The sequence below is a fragment of the Montipora foliosa genome, chromosome 1, assembly GCF_036669935.1.
Source record: "Montipora foliosa isolate CH-2021 chromosome 1, ASM3666993v2, whole genome shotgun sequence".
Classification (NCBI taxonomy): domain Eukaryota; kingdom Metazoa; phylum Cnidaria; class Anthozoa; order Scleractinia; family Acroporidae; genus Montipora; species Montipora foliosa.
The window spans coordinates 51,585,571-51,603,070 of NC_090869.1; the positions used below are offsets into that span (position 1 = coordinate 51,585,571).

A 17,500-nucleotide genomic window follows, 5' to 3' on the forward strand; every position below is an offset into this window, starting at 1 on the left:
TTGCAGCAATTGCTAATGGAAAACCAAACTAGACAAGCCAAGGTCTTATTCTCTGTAATTACAATAGTAAATAGAGACAGTACAACACCATAGGAATGAAGACGTGAAATAAGTTGAGTTTAACGTTAACAGTCCAAATTTCGCTGACGATATCATAAGTCAAGCTTGGTTCAAAAGTCAACACGTCTAAAATAATCAAACGGTTTTTGCAGAGCATCCGGAGCCGTAGAACGGTTCTAGAGTTCAAAGGTTTTCAATCACTGCGACAATTTCACATGATCTCTATGGTAGTGGTAATTTCGACCAGAAGACAGGACTGAAATGTTGAGTAAGAAACGATTATATTACCAGCTGAAGTGCCCAGGGTGTGGTCAAACAATGGCCCTGTATCGAATGAAGCTGTACTGCCACGATTCCTTGTCCAATCAAAGTCGTCATCTGTCAACTGATTCCACTTGCACAGCGATGTCTCAAACGAACATCTGCAATGGATTGTACGGACAACTCAATTCAACTCAATTCAACTCAATTCATTGCTTACGGAGGCAAGAAAATACACATCACACCTCGCAGCACAGCACGTTGACAGAGCGCAAGGTCGTCATTCTCTCTAGGTAACAATTTTAATTGAGATCCGGTTCACATTTGTAAAAGAGGATGTACGCAGGCAGAGAAATGTGAGCCCTACGCAAGACTTTTTCTCCCGCTTAGGAGTACTAAGCGAGCTAAAAATGCTTGTGCTAGTGCTTCCATCTTAGCTAACCCCTGCCATTTAGCTTGTAATCACTCTGGTGTAGTGGTGATTGCACTCGCATCCCACCAAGGTGGCCTGGGTTCGATGCCGGACTCGTAGCCATATATGGGTTAAGTTTGTCGTTGGCTCTTTACACCGCAGACCGCTCGAGAGGTTTTTCTCCGGGTTCTCCGGTTTTCTCCTCTTCTCCAAAACCAACATTTCTAAATTCCAATTCGATCGGGTGCTAGACTGCAAAACAATCGTATTTTTGGCGAACGCAAGCAACGCGATAAATATTCAAACGAAAGGTCTGGAGCGAGTGTAGAAACGGCGAGGGAGGCTCGCGCGCTTCACACGCGAGGATCACGCTTACGGCGCTTCGCGCCTTCCGAAAATGGAAGAAAACGACTGTTTTGCAGTCTAATCGGGTGCAGGACCTCCCTGAAAACCACTTTCGAGTGAGTGGAGCTTCCTGGGTAAATATCATTAGTTATTGCCAACGAGTCAGCCGGGCGAAGACGCGAGGCTGACGAGGCGGCAGCCTTACAGAGCCGAAGCGCGAGATTGTTGTGGATGCAGAACAAAATTCGAGCGCTCCAGAGAAAATGCAATGTAAGGCAAAGGGACCAAGGCCACACTTATCATGTGACTTCAAGAACAATAAAAGCGCGTGTTTTGATGTGTCATGTCATGAGACAAACTTGCATGACGCGCGCGACTATTTATGATCCTGTGTTCGACGGTGAGTGAAAACACATTTTTTTCCATTTCTCTGACCACTGTGTTGTGTACACTTGCTTTGAGAGTTCTTTAATATTTATTTTTGAACAAGCGTGTTCTATATTGAGTGAGTTTTTATCGGCCGCTGTTGTCAATCTCGACCCTCGGCCCGTTAATCGAACAGTTTGTTTTTCGTTTTGTGACCACTGAGTTGTGACCAGTTTAATTTTTAACGGAAATGTGTTGTCTGCATTTAAGCACACAATTCGACGATCTATTTGACTTATAATTCATGGCTGCATCTTGCACAATAAAAATTCTACAAGTGAAACAACTTTCATGTGCGACAGAGTTTGATTCCCCATTACATGTTTCACACTGAAAAGTCTGAAAACGTTTTGCCGATTTTTTACATGGCACTGGTTTTATTCTACTTAATTATTGTATATTCCTATGTATTATACTGACTGTCTCGTTGGCACTTAGCGATAGCTATTACTAGTAATTATTACTATCATGGTACAATCGCTTGTATAGGAACAGCTAACAGGAATATTTTTTTTGTGTGCACTTGCCAGAGGTTACCTGACGTATAACCAGCATTAAGGGGCACATTACTGAAACTGCTGTTCTAGGTTGGTTCTCAATCAATGCCATGACAGTCTTACCTATAGTTATAGAATTGACAATTTTTCTCATCGCTATTATCTCCACAGTCATCGGTAAAGTCACACACGCGCCCAACATCAATGCAAGATCCTCGGTTGCAGTGATATTGCTGCTGACCACAGTTTCTGTTAACTGGTGGCAAGGAACAGTTCGAAAAGCTGATATCATCCACGGCAATGTCTCCGAACACATTGTAGCTTCTCTCGGCCTCGAAAATGATCTTGAATGGTGCTGAACGCCGACCCAAATGAAGTTTACCCTGCAGCCAGTTCTTGCCTGCGCACAAATGAACGATACTTTTTTCATCAACACTAGCACGATCAAACTTTGAAAATTCTTATTGGGGTTGCACTATTGACGCTACGTCGGTACTGTTTCATTCTACTATTACTGAGAGTAATCCTTAAAACGACTGTTATTGGTGACACTGCCTGCAGTTTCGACAACCTACGAGGAAATCATCTTCAGGGTCGAGTGACGACTTACGCTCTGGTTGTCGAAACGGCAGATGGCTCTCACAAGCACGATCCTACCACATCAAGGGTTCATACCATTTGCTGCAAAATCCGTGCGCATTGACCAGAGACAGCCATTAGATTCAGTTGAAAAAGACAAAATTCCAACTTATTCAAATGGCCCCGGTTATCGTGATTTTCTATCGAGACTAGACTGACCTAGTGCTGTAACCCTCAGTCACGAAGAGGTTATCATGCAAAATGACGTCGACTGTTGGATAGCTTTCATATGAATTTTAAATCCAAGGCGTTCTTTGAGAGAAGGATTTTACAAAGTCTTTCCCTTCCTTGTTCTCTTCACTGTTTCAAATAAAAAAGAGCCGGCCACAATGGGTCCACATTTAAATTATATTGTATTCCATGGTTGGTATTGGGTTGTCCATTCAAGCCACATAAAATTAATGAAATGAACAAGCTATAAGCGTCACAGAGTTCCCTTAACCCTAACCAAACAGTAAAACAGGAAGTTTGCGAGGTTGAGGGGGGCACTGCGACACCTTCGGAAAGAACTATGAAAAAACAGAATCGTCGCGGCGCTTCTCTTTGCCTTACCTTTATTGCCATTCTCTTCAAACACTAAGGTGTAAGTCAGTCCAACTTTGATGTACACATACAAAGTTCCAATTCCTCTCCCGTACATGTGATACCAGAAACTAACAACACAAGTTGAGGCAGCCTGCTTGAGCCACACACTTTCCAGTTTCGCCAGATCCCATGTTTGTCCTTGGGAGGCCTCCACATACATGTAATATCCAAGAGCAGTGCCTGAAAAAAAAAAAAAGCCCCATAAAAATTACATGCAACAGTATGGGGACAGTACCCTAGATTCACTGATTATAATATGCGAAGCTGCGAGCCTCATTTTCGAGTGCGCCCAAGAAATTCGCTGCTCGCGGCTTTGCTACTCGAAGATCGACATTTCCGAGTTCGTACGACAGAGAAGACTTCTCGCAATATTAAAACTGCACTGGCGATGCCATAAGACAATTTGTTAAATGGTTTTAGCTGTGCTTATATCAATTTAAGATGCAACCTGGAAGAGAGAGCGTTCAGTAAGCCAGAGTTTCTCTCAGCTACGTCTCCAGCAATTCTTCCCCTTCTCGAGCACTCTCCAAACTTGCCACGTGATTCCATGATAAGATAAACACAAGTTTGAGCACAGATCAACAATTTACTTACCAAGAGTATGATCAGTGGTAGGTCCGGTATTAGAAGAAGGCGTTCCACCACGATCTCTATTCCAATCAAATGAGCCCTTGCTTGTATCATTCCATCCACAAAGGCCTTGAGATCAGGAAAAAAAGCAAGATGAAAATCAACCTCTTATAGCTCAGGTGTTGAATTAACGCTTTTTTCTAAATATAAACGCTTTTCTATGATTAAATCCCAAAACTAGTCAGAAAATGACATGATGCCGGGTTACCTCCGATGGACTATATATGATTTGTTGTTTTCAATAATTGTGATGATTTTTAAACAAGATAAAAAACTCGTTAATTTATGCGAACATTGACTCGATGTAAATAAAAATGGAATGGTAAGGTAATGAAGTCGTACAGCGATATTCACTGTTTATAATCAGTTCTCTTGATAGTTAAATTTTGCCACCACAAAACAAAAGAATCCTTTGTTTCGATAGCCAATAGATGTCTGCTTGGCACATTAATGACAGTACGTGACGTAACGGTGAGTACCGCTATATTAAAAAAATCATGCAATCACTATAGACCACGGTTTGTTACGGCAGTGAGGCTTAAGCAAAAGCACCTTTGGCACTGACGACGATAATATTATTGGACGAGGACAGTTCCATATTCTTGAGCAATAATTTCGACCAAATCGGTTTTGGAGCAAATTATCTCCAAAAGAAACCCTGGCTTAACGGCCAAATTTAACATCAAATATCGTCTGCTTCTCGTTCGAAGGACATGGATGCTTCGAAGTTTAGCAGCATCTCGACTTTAGTTCGAGCAATGTTGGAAGCACGTCATAAGTCCATCAAGTGTTTTGGTTTAGCACTTAGCTTCCAGGGCCCGGTTGGTCAAAAGCCGGTTAACGCTAATCCCAGATTAAAAATTAACCAAAGAGTTTATTTCTCTACTCCCAAATGCTGTTCAACGCTGATATTCGGCAAAACTTTACATCGGAGGAAGTCAATCTTGAAAAACAAAAATAAGCAAAAGAAACTTTCACCAAAAAGTGGAAAACGTGAACCAAAGTTCACGCTAATCCTGGATTAAGTTAATCGGCTTTTGAACAACCCGGCCCAGGGATTTTTCTCTGGTTATTCCTGCTTTCCCTTGTCTTCAAAACACCAAATCGGATCTGCTTTATATTTCTTGAGCTTTGGTTTGATTGACAGCCCTTCCAAAATGTCCTTAGTTAAATGCGATTGAGAGTGGTTATCATTAACACAAAATTTTACCGCAATCGCAATCTGATTGGCTAATTTGCCGTTGTCGATAAGAGTCTAGACAACGCTGTTCGCGTCAAAATCTGCTCGCGTCATGCTCGCGTCAAAATTTGCTCGGCTCCGCCTCGTGAGTCCACAACATTTTGACCACTGTGATGACGAATATCGTTGTCGATAAGAGTACAGACAACGCTGAACCACTTTCGATTTGTTAAATAGAAATCTTCAGATATGTCCAGAAAAGGCCCTAACTAAATGCACGCAGATTTCTAGAAGCGTCATCAAGAGCGCCCTTGCTCTCCTGAAATGATAACTCGTGTCTCGGAATACAGACAACGTCACAGAGTGTCCTCCGAGTGCTGCTGTTTTTCAAGTAAGGATAAACATCTGCATTTATCCTAAGCTAAAAATAATGCTAACCTTTACTGTTACCTTATTGTTGGAAATAGGCAGCAAAGGCTCACTTCATGTTGGTTATCAAAATTCGGCGTGCATATCATTAAATTCAGTTCAAGACATAAGTGCAGAGAGATCAGAGAAACGTTATGGTGTTGAGACAAGAGAAATACTCCGCCTACACTTGTCAGGTATCCCTTCTCAAAACGTACCTTGTTCAAATGTGCAATCCCCACAGTTCTTCTCATCGCTGTTGTCTCCAGGTCCACAATCATTGACAAAGTCACACAATCGCGTTGAACTTATACATTTGCTAGACTTGCACCTCACTGCACATGGGTTGGGTGTTGTGGTTGGCGTTGGAGCTTCCAAAGGAACAAAAAATGAGTCAATCAATTAAAGGAGAATTGAGTTTTTTACTTGTATGGTCTAGCGTTTCTGAACCGTGTTTAATCGATAAGTGCCAAGGGCGCAAATTTAGTATTCAACAGTGATTTTATAATTGCTTTACTCCTATTTGCCTTTACTCCTATTTGCGGACTGACGCTTATCAACAGGTCTGCTAAATAAAATGAATAATAGAATAATTGGCTCTAAACCTTGATTTGTGATGTCTATAACGTCTTAGCAGGCGCTTTATCGAAAGGTTAATCAAGAGATGGACCATTCTTCGATCAAATACGGCTGTCATATAAATAGGCCATTTCCGAGTTCATGTCTGCCTCCTCTTCAAAGCGAGTCTAAGTGCGAAGTTTTTCTTGTGAAAATTAGTTTTCATTCATATGTAAAGTAGAACTAATTACCATCACAAAGACTTAGCACTTAGACTCGCTTTGATGATGAGTCAGACATGAACTCGGAAAATAATAATTAAAAATGGCCTATTAACTTGGACTTGGTTCTGGATTCAAATTGGCATTATGAGTTTTGGTTATCTTCCGCATGAAAAAAAAAATGCAAAACGCAGTTATTAGGGAGGAAATGCGTCAAGTAAAGCGTGGTTTTCACTAGCGACGCAAGCACAAAGGGCAAGCATAAACTCCAGCGCCAGAGATTCTTGTCCAGTAAAAAGGAACCATTGACGCAAGAACAAGCACACTACGCAGAGACAAGGATTCACTAATTCCATGTTCTCTCTTACAACGCGGCCCTGAGAGAGGAATCTGGAACGGATCTTTTTCATTGGATAAACATCACAGCTTGCGCAGTGCTTGTGTTATGTCCCGTTTTCACACAATGCACGCGAACGCAAGCATAAACGCAAGAATTAACAAGGAAAAGGAAAATTTTTAACCTTTTCGCTCGTGCTTATGCACGCGTCAGGCCCGTTTTGCACGGTGAAATGAGCGATCTTGTGCTCGCGTTTATTCTTGTGCTGGTGCTTGCGTCGCTAGTGAAAAACAGGCTTCATGGAATAAGCACTGTTATATTGCTGGCAAAGACGCCCAGTCAAACAGAATTCAGCAATATGGTTAAATGAAGTTCAAAAGATCGCACGAACGTAGACAATATTCTGGAACGACAGGTAATCGAGGTGCCTTTTGAAACTGCCAAAATGTACGCCAATTTAGGAACATCGCTTTGTCATCTGCTGTGTTAAACACTTTCTCTTGCTTTGACGTTATAAAGTGTCTGTCTGATCAATTATAATGCTTGTCAACGATACTGAGGCAATTTTCTTGCTTGTCATTTCATTGCAGAATGAATCGAAACCGACATCTATAAATCGCAAATCACAGTCTTCACAGGTCTCAATTCCTATCAATCACTGCTTTCTTGTTTATCTTACATGGACAAACTCCAGGTGTCACAACAATATCATCAATAGCAATATCTCCATCAAATGAAGCCCCAGTAGAAGCTTCAAATACAATCTGTAGAACAAAACAAAATGATTACATGAGATAAATAGCAGTGCACAAAAAGAATCTCTCCACTCTGATTAACCAAGAGAAATGCAGTTTTCTGATAACATGGTGCAGAAAAGAGGTGATGTCGTAGAAAAAGAGGCAACAAAACCAAGCCTTCTGGTTGGTGAATGTTCCAAGAAACTAACAGATAGACATTCAAATGCGAACCCTAAAGGGCCCAATTTTCGGGGTCAATTTCGTAAGGATGGAAAAGAGTAAATTGCCTTTTTCATTTCCCGTGAAATGTGGAAAAGTCTCTTTTCTTTTCTCGCGAAACACGAGTTCAGTAAAGGCAGGGGGTAACATTTTTGGACAAACATTCTCCGTGAAATGAGAATCGGAATTTCGTAGCTATCTTTTGTATTCTGACGCCCAAAATCATAAATAACAAACCCAGGTTGAATAAAGTTCGCTATACACCATGTTGGTGAAATGGAAGACAATTATACTCTGTCTCATACGAGATGTGATTTGACCTTCCTCCCAACTTATCTTCTTCTATATTGACTTGAGCAATGAAGCCCACAATGAATACCTCAAAATCGTCGGGACTGTTGATCTGCACATTGTCTGACAACCATGTGTCTCCATGATTGAGCTGCCTTTTCCATAACGGTCTGTAGTAAGGCTTATGTGATTGGAAGGGATAGATTTTTATCTTCACAGACAGGGATCTAACACTATTGCCATTCATGTGGTACCAGAAGTTTAAGCACCAGTTGTAGCCTTTACTGACTTTAAACCGATCTGATGTTAGTCGAGCCACGTCGCCTTTCACCCTCGGATATGAAGTTTCAATGTACGCATAGTGGCCTGAATATTGGGAAAAACATAACAGCAACATCACAAGAGAATTTAAAATTCACTTTAATGGCTTGTCCACCCTGGAAGTTGACTTTTCGAAGACGATTGTCCAGACGAACAAGTCGAACTAAATTCAGGTTGCAGAAACATATCGACAAATTAATCACCGAAGGGAAATGGAAAAAGGCGATGGAAGGAATGATTTATGGGAAGTTCTCAATATGGCGAAAGGAAAAGACGTTAAAATCTATGTAAAAACATCAGTAAAATACAGGTTTTGGGACACTTGCGTTTTTTGGATTTCTGGAGAAAAATGAAAACCTAGAATCTAGTGTCCTTAGCGCCCTAACTAAGTATTTATCTTAAATGTTCTGGAAATGTTTAAAGTGTTTGAGATGACCGACTTCTGCATCCGCTCAAGTACGCCCCGTGCTCTCGCTCCAAATAGCTTCCTCACCGACCTCTCTAGGTGTTTAGAGTATCCACCCAGAACGTCAATTATTACGTTGTACTGTTCCACCCTGTAACCATTGTATCTCTGCTTCAGCTCCCACATCATGGGCCCATACTTGAGTGTATTTTTTCTCTTCTTTCTTGGCTCGACTCTCAATCCATGGGCAGCTCATTTCAATTGTGCAGAGTTCTTTCCTCTCGTGGCTGACAAGTCGCGCGTCGATCCGATTTGCTCTAACTTCGTTATGCTCTACATAGATTATTATTATTATAATTCTTCTTCTTCTTCTTCTTCTTCTTATTATTATTATTATTATTATTATTATTATTATTATAATTATAATAATAATAATAATTATTATAATAATAATAATTATTATTATTATTATTATTATTATTATTATTATTATTATTATTATTATTATTACGTTCCGTGAAAACCGTTTGATTTAACGAAGTGCCCAGGGACTGGTAAGCTGGTCCGTTATGTAAGCCTTTTGTTTCATCGGGTAAGCTCATCAGCATCTTTTATCACAACTTATCAACTCAAGAATCATATTAAGGTTTCAGTGTGGAGCAACTGGCGGAAAATAAATCTATATATCTTACCCAGTGAAGTTCCAGTTGTGTGGTCAACAGAGGGCCCAGTACCAATGCTCGAAGTGTGGCCTGTGTTTCTCTGCCAATCGAAGTCATCACCAGTCAGATCATTCTGATATGCACACCAGCCCGTCTCAAAGTCACATGATCCCGGGGGTGGACAAGGCAAGTCTTTGACAAGAACGTCGTCAATCGCAATATCTCCTCTAGCTCCACGCCCTCTGATGCCTTCAAATACAATCTAAGCAACGAAAAACAAACATTGTATTGAGGTTATATTTCGCTCAAAGGAGGGGACCCTCTGTCCATTCGATTAACAGCGCGGAGCAGAATCCTAGAAGCTGAGCCTTTATTCGAAGTTAAGGGCACATTATCAACATTAGTCGTCTGCGCCCGGTTGTTCGAAAGCGAATTAACTTAATCCAGGATTAGCGTAAACTTTTGTTTCATGCTTTCAACTTTTTGGTGAAAGTTTCTTTTGCTCATTTTTATTGTTCAAGATTGACTTCTTCTAATGTACAGTTTTGCCGAATATCAGCGTTTAACAGCATTTGGGAGTAGAGAAATGAACTCCTTGGTCAAATTTTAATCTGGGATTAGCGTTAATCGGCTTTTGAACAACCGGGCGACTTGATTGATATCCTTGTACAGAACAATCGGTCACCGATGAAGAGATCGCTGGGTACATACGTTCTGCACACTGCTAGAGCTGCGATATCCAAACATGGTATTCTCGAATTTATTTTAAAGGAGAAGATAACAGTGAACAACAAATTGAAGGAACTTTATGTGCGCTGACAACAGACAAGCCTAAATGCTCAAGTATTTATTGAGAAGTGGAAAATTTGAATGTTTAAACACGAAGACGCACAGTAGTCGAAGTTTCTCGTGACGTCAACCATTGTTACTAATATGCTAACCAAAACCTACAATGACTTCTTCTGTTCCGTGGAGAAGATCAACAAACAGAAACGAAACCATTAAAAGATATTTCCATCACCACCACATATTGAAAAAAAAAAATCAAAAGGCTCGGTATATGTTATCCCAGTTTTAATTCTAATTTTCAGTTTTAACTCACTTGTCCACAAAGTTTAATATTTCTTACGTAATGTCAACGAAAGCTTAAACCGACATCCCCCGCGTTATTTAAGAGTTTACTTATAAGGAAATGAGGATATATTATCTTTAAAAGTATGAAGTTACGATACCTTCCAACGCTGATTTGGACTCTTCACTGTTACCATGCCCCTAAACCACTTGTTCCCATGGTTACCATTTTCTGTCCAGACGGTAGAACCAAGGGTTCTTCCACGTTTGATGTAAACATTCAATCTACCAACGCCACTGCCGTACATGTGATACCAAAACACAACACACCGTCCATTTCCCACTGTTGCTTTATAGGATATAGACTCGATACGAGCAAAATCTCCTGTCCTGCGAGGAGCCGATGCTTCGATGTACATGTAATGCCCTGCAACAAGATCAAGTGAAATGATTACGACGATCGTAAGGACGAGCAGGGCTGGTGCAGTGCTGATAGCATTCGCCTCCCATTAATGTGGCTTGTGTTTCAATCCTTCCGAGAGCCGGGTTTTTCTTTTTTCGGGCACTCCGGGTTTCTCCTCCCCTAAAAAATAATCCTTGATTTTATTTCTATGTATTGTCCCCAATTTGTTCCCAAACGCTACATGACTTGACACGTTTTCAAATAATATGTACTTCTCGCACACCTCTGGGAGCCATTGTCAAGCTGACCGCCGCAAACTGACTCTTTTTTTTCTCAAACCAATACAGCCTAACATTATACGTAATGTAGGCAAAATACAGTAATATTAAAACGACAGTTACAAGCTTAGTAAGACTCTATGCTGACAGAGTGTATGTGATCAACTCAAACGAAGGGTTGAGTGGGAACCGGGGCTCTGAAATATACGTCAGCAATGGCGGACAGCAAAAAAGCAACTGACAAACAACACTGAGCACGTGACTCAAAAACAAACCCTCGGACCCAGGCCCCAGAGGTGTGTGAGAAAACATTTTCCACTTCTTTCGTTCTTCACCCAGTGGAAAATACAACTTATTGACTGCGAGGGAGGGCCGGACGGGAAAATATTTACTCAGAGGTCATTGCGTACGGACCGAGGGCAGCGAGGTCCGTGCGTCAAGACCGAGGGCCAAATATTTTGCTGTCCGGCCTGACCTAAACTCAGTCAATAAGCATTTTATAATATGGGCTCTTTAAACTATTCATGAGCACTTAGAATTTGAAGTCTGGACAAAATAAGTGACAAAAATTTACACTGACAATTATCTTATATGTTGTTTGCAATTGCTTTTCTGGCTGTAAATAACTTGGATGTATAAAAGCGACGAAATCCTATAAAATCGCATCGTGCGGAGAAGTACGTGTTCGTAGCCGGGCCGTCCGGCTTTTTCCGGCCCTGCTCGCGCAAATGCGTACGGCCCTTATACGGGGATTTCCCAATAGTTTTCCAATGAAAGCGCGCGCGGGGCCGTACGGGCCATATGATAAAGTTCATTAGGGACCTTACGATAGGATGACGACGACGACGGCTACGAAACCGCCACAAAACAATGGACGTAATGAACAAAAACAAAGGCTCTGCACGCCCTGCACGTGCGTTTTGCATTTTGGTACATTTCTTTGCCGTCCTCGTCCTGACAACGACGCGAATTGACCAATTTTAAAGTTGTGTAGAGGACGTGAGAACCTGAAGAAATATTTTTAATTTTCTTCCCAAGCTACCACACTGTTCATGCCAATTTTATTCCCGCAATGATGATAAACACTTTCCATTCCGAACGACTTGGAGTTATCGCGAAATTATTACAATAACGGGAAATAATATTTTTCGAAAACGTTCTCGTTGGCGTCGTCAGCGTTATTGCGTAAGCTCCATATTATCTGTATAACTATTAAATGAAACCGCCACTTCTACAACGGAAGATATGTTAAGTGACTGACGAGCAACTGACTGATAAAACGGCTGGAGCACAGCCCGGCTTCAAGTAGCATGAAGTGAGTATTGCTACTTGCCTAAGGACAGGATGGTCTAGCGCAGGATTGACCCCATCGATGTCACTTGTACGTCACCGTACTAATACATATAACTGGGTGGAGAGAGGCGGTGAGGAGCAAACTTTTATGTCCAAGGAAACAATATAACCACAGATCCGGCTTGGCCTCGAACCCGCGACTCTGGCGTCGGGAGTTCGGCGTACCGATAACACCCATCGTTTTTCCACTCAAAGAGAAGAATAACTTTAAACTAGAGGAAATAAGATTTGAATCAAATTTACGTATTTTTTCTTCAGAATCGCTTATATTTACTTTGCAATTTCCAGGCAGGCGCCATCTGGAATAATTGTGACAAGTTATGATTTCCCTATTCTTATGACAAAAAGAAAAGACAAAATAAGCTATTCTGAAGTACATTTCTTTCGGATGCAAACGCTTTTTTTTAGGACGAAAATTCACACAAATGTGATTGTAAACATTATTTTCTGTAATTTGTAGGACAGGAGATTTAATTTAAGAAAAAAAGAAGAGAGACTGTAAAAGTAAGGGAACTACAGTCATAAGAAACCTGAAGCCACCAACTACTCCATGGGGCTACGGCCATGAAGATGGCGGCATTGACCGCTGTGACGACAAGAAAGGTCGTTTCACTTTAAGCCGAGTCATTTTGTCGAAGCACCAACTCTTTGTCAACCACCGCTTCAATGGCGTTAAGGTCAAGTATGGACGTCAAAATCGTTAACTCTTATTTCAATGAGCGTAATGTTATATGAAATGAATCATATACTGAACTGCGGATATGATGATCTTCGCAGTTACGAAGGCAATTTTAGCAATTCCGTAGAGAAACCTGTAAAATTCAGGAGCTACGTTCCGTAGCTCAGTTGGTTAGAGCGTCGCACCGGCATCGCGAGGTCACAGGTTCAAACCCCGTTGAAGTCCTGAATTTTTCAGGTTTCTCTACGCAATTGCTAAAATTGCGTTCGTAACTGCGAGGATCATAGCTCACTTGATCTGTTTTTTCACCTAATTGGTTTTTGAAAACTGCCGCAGAGAAATTTACCGAAATTTATGCTCGGCCGCGCGTGTAAAAAGATTACTTTTTCATACTAAGGCATTTTGTTGTTTTTGTTGAAGTAATGTCGTTGCTTTAGATTGTACGAAACTTGGTCAGCGTCACAACAAATCCAGTTTAAAGTTCGCCAACGATGCCCAAATGCTCAAGTAAACATAAAGTCAAGATGCCGCAAATGTTTATTTTAGGTGATGCCCTTGGGGTCCTCGTTTTGAAAGGAGTCTTTTCAAAGGAAAGAAAAAGGAAAGGAACTTTATTTAAGTGTCTGGTCGTTCTAGCGCTGGAGCACTAACTGGGGAAAAAATAAACTGAAATTAACAATAAAAGCAATTCAAGTCAAATGTTGGGTTTTGAGGAGTGGGGAAAACCGGAGTACCCGGAGAAAACCTCTCGGTGCAGAGTAGAGGACCAACAAACTCTGGGAATCGAACCCGGGGCCACATTGGTGGGAGGCGAGTGCTCTCACCACTGAGTCATCCCTCACCACTGCGCCATTCAAAGAAGGCAAGGGAATGAATGAGGTAAATCTCAAAGCTGAAAGTCGCTTTCCTGAGACTTGGTTAACTTACCAGAGGCAGTTTTATACGTGTGGTCAAACGGAGGCCCTGTTCTGATAGAAGATGTATTTCCGCTTCCTCTCCTCCAATCGAAGATGTCTCCCTTATCTTGCGTGAAATTACAAATATTTGGAGACTCAAAGCCACATTCACCTTTGGAAGAAAAAACAAACAAAAAGTTGCACAAAAAGCAACATAAACACGCGCAAAATCATTACAAGCTATTTATAATAAGCAATACAGGAGGCCGAACTGAAAAAGACGTTAAAAACAGAAAGGTTGTGATATATGGCATTTTTCACTCGCGATGTAACATAACCGAAGGCGACACAGGAAGGCCCACTGACTTGTCGTTAGTTTGTATCTCTTGTTCTAAAAAAAAGGAACAAGTGATTGTTGAATTTGCGTATCTTGCTTGTGCATATGCTTGGGGCGGTGGAGAAACCAAGCTTTTTTGGGCAGTGTTCAAGAGAGCAATACGGATGCGTGCCACTAACAAAGGAAATGCTAATTTGCAAAGCTACTGAATGCGAGTGTTAACTTGTTAGTTGATTTTCTTTTTTAGACAATATGCCCCTTAGAGCAAGAAGAGTCGAAAGTAACTACGTGACTGCCATTGCCACGCTTCGCCGTGATTGACTTAAAAACCTCGTGCCACTTTTTCTACCAATGAGAAACGAAATCACACCGAATGTCTACTAACTTGCCCCCGCGCATTACTTCCCTTGGAGCAAGTTACAAGTAACTAATTGGAATTTTGATTGGCTTGCGCCAGTTGCGATTTGACAGGGTTGTGACTTTCAATTCGCTGTTCGTTTTACGACATCCAGTTGGAAATCGCTTGATAGGGGCTTCAATGATCGCGCTTAACTTGTTGGAGCACTTTGAGAGCGTATTAATACCAATAACGACGGAGAGGTTTAGAGTCACGTTTACAGCAAACGTCAGACTAAAATTTGAGTCTTTCAACAATGGACGAAACTCATTTTATATAACTGAGCTCATTTCTTGCTTGAAAGCTCCAGATATCGAGCAACTTAAGAAGCAAGACAAGTTTTTCGTTTCACGCACAGGTTTCACGTTTCACGTAAACGCAATGCTACATCCCTCACTAAAACAAAACTTACGTGAAGGAGGACATGATCCATCGATGACACGAAGGTCGTCCAGAGCAATATCTCCTCTATAACTAGGTCCACTCGTGCCTTGGAACACAAACTAAAAAATAATTAAGAACAATCTTATTTTACTAAAGAGATGACACAGTGACCAGTGTGACGAAGTCTTTAGATCTCAAGATTTCTGCACCGAACAAAGTCAACCGAGATTATAACTCGGATACCTTTCAGGTATTTCGAGTAATAAGTACGAAGAATACTAATTTTGTACCTTGAATGGTCTTCTACTTGATACAGCAACCTGTCCTTGTCTCCACTGAAATCCTTGGGTACCGCTCTTAGTCCAGATTGGTGATGATGGAAGCGTCATTCCTGGCTGCACGAACAACTTCAGAGCGTCAACGTGAAGTCCATACATATGATACCAAAATTGTAAGCAGATCATTCCATCGGGTTTGCCAGTCGTTGCTGGAACCATCGCACTTTCCAGGATTGCTGTGTCATTAGTTGATGAAGACGACACCTCGATATACACGTAATAGCCTGAGGAGAGAAGACGTGTCCACGGAGCATTTCAAAAACGTGTCTTTGGATTCAAGTGGCAATGCGCAGCCTCACCAACCTTAACACGAAGCCGCATTATAAAGAAGGTTGCCGCACCCCACCCCTTTATTAGGAGCAAGGATGGCACAGTCGGTTAGTGCGCGGCCTTGGTGCAAGAGCTCCCGAGTTCGATCCCCGGATCTCATATCCTTGTTTCGACTTCTTTACTTTCAACGTAGCTTAAAGTAGCTTTAAGCTTTGTCCAAGGTAGCGCACCCTAGCGCGAGAGTCTTCGCGTTTAACTCGTCTAACAAAGAATCATTTCCACGACACGAGAATTCGATTGTAAACTAGTTTACCTAAATGATAAAAATGTGGCCGAAGGGAAGGGAGATGTTCAATTATGCTTGCGGTAATTTAACGACGGTTCGAGATTTTAATATGTCCAGTTTTGACCCTAAATTAGATGCAAGCGGATTTCAATACGCGTCACAAAGTGTCCCCTTGCTCTTCTCGTCAAATCTAACATCACTCGTGTCTCGGAATACAAACAATTTACGTCACAAAGTGTCCCCCACATGTTGCTCTTTAAGTAAAGATTAACTGCTGCATTTACTCAAAGCTAAAACTAACGCTAACCTTTACGCTTACCTTATTGTTGAAAATAGGTAGCAAATGCTTAGACTCAAAGGTACAATTTGTGTTGGATGTCAAAATTGGGCGTGCATCTAATTAGGATCAAACTTGGACAGAAGTGGATTTAATAGGTAGCGAGCAGTGATGGTACGAAACGTGGACCACCACTGGACCTCCCAAACTGGACCCCACTCGAGAGAAGAAAGAAAGCAATAAATGACAGTGTCGTCAACAAATTCTAAAACCGAAATCGCAAGGTCCTCTGAATTATTATCGAAAGAAGGTTGAAGATGACCCAGAAATAAATCTTTTTTGGAGCCCAGTTCCGTGACGCCTATAGTTTCAAAAATACAGCATTTGGAATTTCCGAAATGTCACCTTGCGTGACACCAAGATACAAAGCTATTTGGTTGGAAAAAAATTATATCCCGACGAATCTCACCAGTTTGAGCCTTTAAAGTACATTAGGAGATTCGTTCATACTCTTGTATTTTATCTCATGAGCGAAACGTAAGCGGTTTCGTAAAGTGCATTCAGATGTTTTCTTTGATTACCGACCGCCATATTGGTGGACGAAATGACGCCTTCATACAAGTCTATATAAAAGTTGCGTGGAATGCTTCAGCCTGCGAGAGCATCCGGGTGAAACTAGAGCCGAAAAAACCGGATGCCTTCACAGGCTAGAAATGCTTCGACAAAATAACTTAAAAACTATGTACCACACAAACCTGAGAATTGGAGAGGTGGCTAAAAGATTTGTTTCCTACAACATTCCAAGTTCTTGGCCTTTTCATTGAACGATTTCGAATTCATTTTCTTTGTTGCGTGACAGTCACGTAAACTATAGTTTGAGGATACGAGAAGCAAAATGAAAACAGAGCAGGTTCTACTGATCAAACCACGCATCTTAATTCCTCCATTCGCACATGACCACAATTCCTTGCGTCTTTGACCACAATATCTAGCGTTTCGAAGAAAACTGGGTTCTCCCGATTTGAGAGCTGCCTCGTTCGTTAGCTTCAGGCTCACCCATTACGGCAGTCATTACGAGAAATAGTTTTTTCCTCAAAAAAAATGGGAGGAGAGTATGTCAAGGTAAAATAAACGTTTTCTTTAGGCAGTTTCAGTTAATGGGAGCAGTTCGACATAAAAAATAATGAATTTTGTTCGTCATAACAAAGTAGTTAACAGGCAGTGTGTGTCAGAATCACTACGCGACCTAGTGGAACTAAGAAAAAGTAATTATAATCTTCGAGGAGACAAAATCTTGACATTACCAAAAGTAAATACTACTAAGTACGGACTTAAA

The 17,500-nt window shown here is 41.3% G+C and overlaps 1 protein-coding gene across 1 annotated transcript in view; it reads right to left on the bottom strand.

Annotated features, from left to right (window-relative positions):
- The window catches only part of LOC138000759 (MAM and LDL-receptor class A domain-containing protein 2-like), a 219,297-nt gene that overhangs the window by 98,450 nt on the left and 103,347 nt on the right, over window positions 1–17,500 (bottom strand). Inside the window, exons 63-74 of the mRNA XM_068847403.1 lie at window positions 15,284–15,555; window positions 15,022–15,112; window positions 13,907–14,047; window positions 10,428–10,693; window positions 9,226–9,457; window positions 7,895–8,172; window positions 7,239–7,323; window positions 5,662–5,814; window positions 3,820–3,924; window positions 3,193–3,405; window positions 2,125–2,401; window positions 349–482 (exon numbers count right to left, since the gene is read on the bottom strand). Coding sequence (XP_068703504.1) covers window positions 349–482; window positions 2,125–2,401; window positions 3,193–3,405; window positions 3,820–3,924; window positions 5,662–5,814; window positions 7,239–7,323; window positions 7,895–8,172; window positions 9,226–9,457; window positions 10,428–10,693; window positions 13,907–14,047; window positions 15,022–15,112; window positions 15,284–15,555 — 2,247 coding nt within the window. The remainder of the gene's footprint in view (window positions 1–348; window positions 483–2,124; window positions 2,402–3,192; window positions 3,406–3,819; window positions 3,925–5,661; window positions 5,815–7,238; window positions 7,324–7,894; window positions 8,173–9,225; window positions 9,458–10,427; window positions 10,694–13,906; window positions 14,048–15,021; window positions 15,113–15,283; window positions 15,556–17,500) is intronic.